We start from the raw sequence: 2,521 nt of genomic DNA, 5'->3' as shown, positions 1-2,521 counted from the left end.
AAGAAAGAAAAACCTGTAAATAGATCAAGGTCTGTTTTTGACCTCTAGGCGTGTCCTCCAGTCGAGTCTGATGGGTGCCATGCTCTGGCCCCAAAGTCTATTCTTTGCACTCCCTCAGGAGCTCCCTGCTCTCCTCCCCCCATTGCTCTGCCTTACACCCTTGGTGTTTTGCCTCGGTGTGGTGGGGTCAGACCGGGCCAATCCCAACACTGAGTCTCCAGTGTTGTCCCCTGTAGGACCATGGGTCAGCGACCAATCTATTTTTGGCATTCCTTGAGGACTTCATTGCTTTGCTCCCCTTGTTGCTTTGTTACATGCCCTTAGTGTTTTGTCCTGGTGTGGTGGGGTCAGATTGGGCACAATTCCTACACAGTGGGAATTTCTAGCACAACTTATACTATACAAACATCAGAAAACAGGAATCATTTTTAGAGGTTTAATGAGACTATAAAATGAAATCAGTTATAATAATAATATAGTTTATATTATCATAAAAGAATCTAGGTTATATGATAAAGAAACCTTGACTATTATCTGGTAAACATTGTTGGTTGAGCAGATATAGAAATGGCAGAATGCTAGGCCATTGCCAAAGAATGCCTTTATTACAGTTAAGAGCACCAATTTTGAAGACAATTCTAACTTCCTTGAAGGATAACACAAACAGCTGGAAGTATTTAATATAGAAATCAGTACATATTTTGGTTAAAGAGCAATGAAAACACATTTCAAAAGTGTGTTAAAACATATTTAGATGAAAACATTCGTTTCATTAGGAAAATGATAACTTTTACAATTGCTTGAGGTGTTGCAATATGTCCACTGACATTCCTAGCTGTTGTAGTAAACTGGCTGTCTGTTCTAAAATCCAAGTGAGGCTTGGGCTTTCAGAATGTGCATGCTTGTCTGTTCCACAGCTTTCTAAGTAGGAACAATCTATCCCACCAGGACTTTTGCTACCGTTTTTGTTAAACTTGGCACTATTTTCATAGAGTCTTTCATCCTTAGCTTCATCAATCTTTTTCTCAGCTGGAACTGCAGGACAAAGGTCCATATTCTGAACGGAGTCCAATAAATCTACAACTTGGGGTGGTGCTGTGATTGATTTCAGATGTTTGAGCACATACTCCTCACATTGGCCAACTGCATCCAGAAGATGATTTATCTTACCGATGAAAGCCGGACTGTTACCATGAAGGAGACACCACGAGAGCAAAGCACTGCAGGAAAACATGAGCAAGAGTTAACTACGAGAAAAACCAAACAAGCACAGACTTTGAGAATTCTTGGTGCGAACCTCTATATGCCTTTCTCTTTCACAAAATACCAGGCAAAAATGACTTAATGAGGTAATATTTGTAAAAATCAGGAAATTAGTCATGGATTTTAAAATTAAGGAATGAAATATATGCTGTATATACTCATGTATAAGCCGAGTTTTCCAGCACCTTTTAATGGCAATTTTTGTGGTAAAATTAGGTACTTCGGCTGATATTTGGGTTGGCTTATACTCGAGTATATGTGGTATATGTATGAAATGATCTTTCTATATAAATTTAACAAGTGGATTTAATTATAAAAATTCAATAACACAAAACAATTGGTTTTAATCACATTTCTTGGAAAAGTAAACAACTCAGAGAAAGAGAGGTCAAAAATGAGTTTCTCCCTTAAACATATCAAAGTTTCTAAGCTAGTGATTCTCAATTGTGTTTGCACATTAGAATCAATTAGGGGAGCTTTTGAAACTATTAAGCCTGGGTCATACCTCAGACCAATTATACCAGAATCTCTGGAGGTAGGACCCAGGTGTCAGTCTATTTTAAAAAAGCTTCTTACATAATCTCAAGGTGCAGCCAAGGTTGAAAATCATTGTTGGAAACATACAGGTACTTCCCATCAAGAATAAAGGCTGGATGAAAAAGCTTTGGAAGCAATTTCACTTTCCTGGCTTTGCTGTTGAATACACATTGGCAAAAAAAAAGAAAGAATACACATTGGCTCCTAAGCTGTTAACAATTTTTGGCAAGAAGGTAAGAAACCTTCTAGCTAGAGAGCTACTTGTATATATCTAAAGTAATTAAAAGGAAACCTTTTCTAGTAGGGATCCAAAAGAAATTTTGCCGTCGTCATTTCACTCGTTCTCGTAATCACATTGTTATCTGTCTGTCCAATCGACTCTGCCTCACTGGGACCCTGTGGGACAGAACTGCTTCATAGCTTTCCTGGTTGATAATCTCTAGGAGCGCAGGCCACCATATCCTTTCTCCCACAGGGCTGGTAGCTGAGTGCTTAGTCACTGCGCTACTAGGGAGTCTTTCAGTTAATCTTCAAAGTCATAACCTAATGATAGATGTGAACCTATCTAAAAAATGGAATTGACATAAAAATTAATTAAGCAATAAGCTTTCCAAGCTTATAAAAGATAAATTTCACTTAGTGATGTTACAATGAATACTTGATCATCTTCTGACTAGAATAGACTATAAAATTCTGATTCTGTCAAGGGCTCATGCGGGAG

The 2,521-nt window shown here is 38.1% G+C and overlaps 1 protein-coding gene across 1 annotated transcript in view; it reads right to left on the bottom strand.

Annotated features, from left to right (window-relative positions):
• Nucleotides 1–586: 586 nt before the first annotated feature.
• YAE1 (YAE1 maturation factor of ABCE1) overlaps nucleotides 587–2,521 on the bottom strand; it is a 4,783-nt gene continuing 2,848 nt past the window's right edge. Inside the window, exon 3 of the mRNA XM_004708028.2 lies at nucleotides 587–1,220. Coding sequence (XP_004708085.1) covers nucleotides 791–1,220 — 430 coding nt within the window. The 3' untranslated portion in view covers nucleotides 587–790. The remainder of the gene's footprint in view (nucleotides 1,221–2,521) is intronic.

This window comes from Echinops telfairi, unplaced genomic scaffold (assembly GCF_000313985.2).
Source record: "Echinops telfairi isolate 266 unplaced genomic scaffold, ASM31398v2 ScPeMD7_7;HRSCAF=31, whole genome shotgun sequence".
Classification (NCBI taxonomy): domain Eukaryota; kingdom Metazoa; phylum Chordata; class Mammalia; order Afrosoricida; family Tenrecidae; genus Echinops; species Echinops telfairi.
Note: the sequence above shows the minus strand (reverse complement) of the source record. Positions and strands in the feature narration are given on the sequence as shown.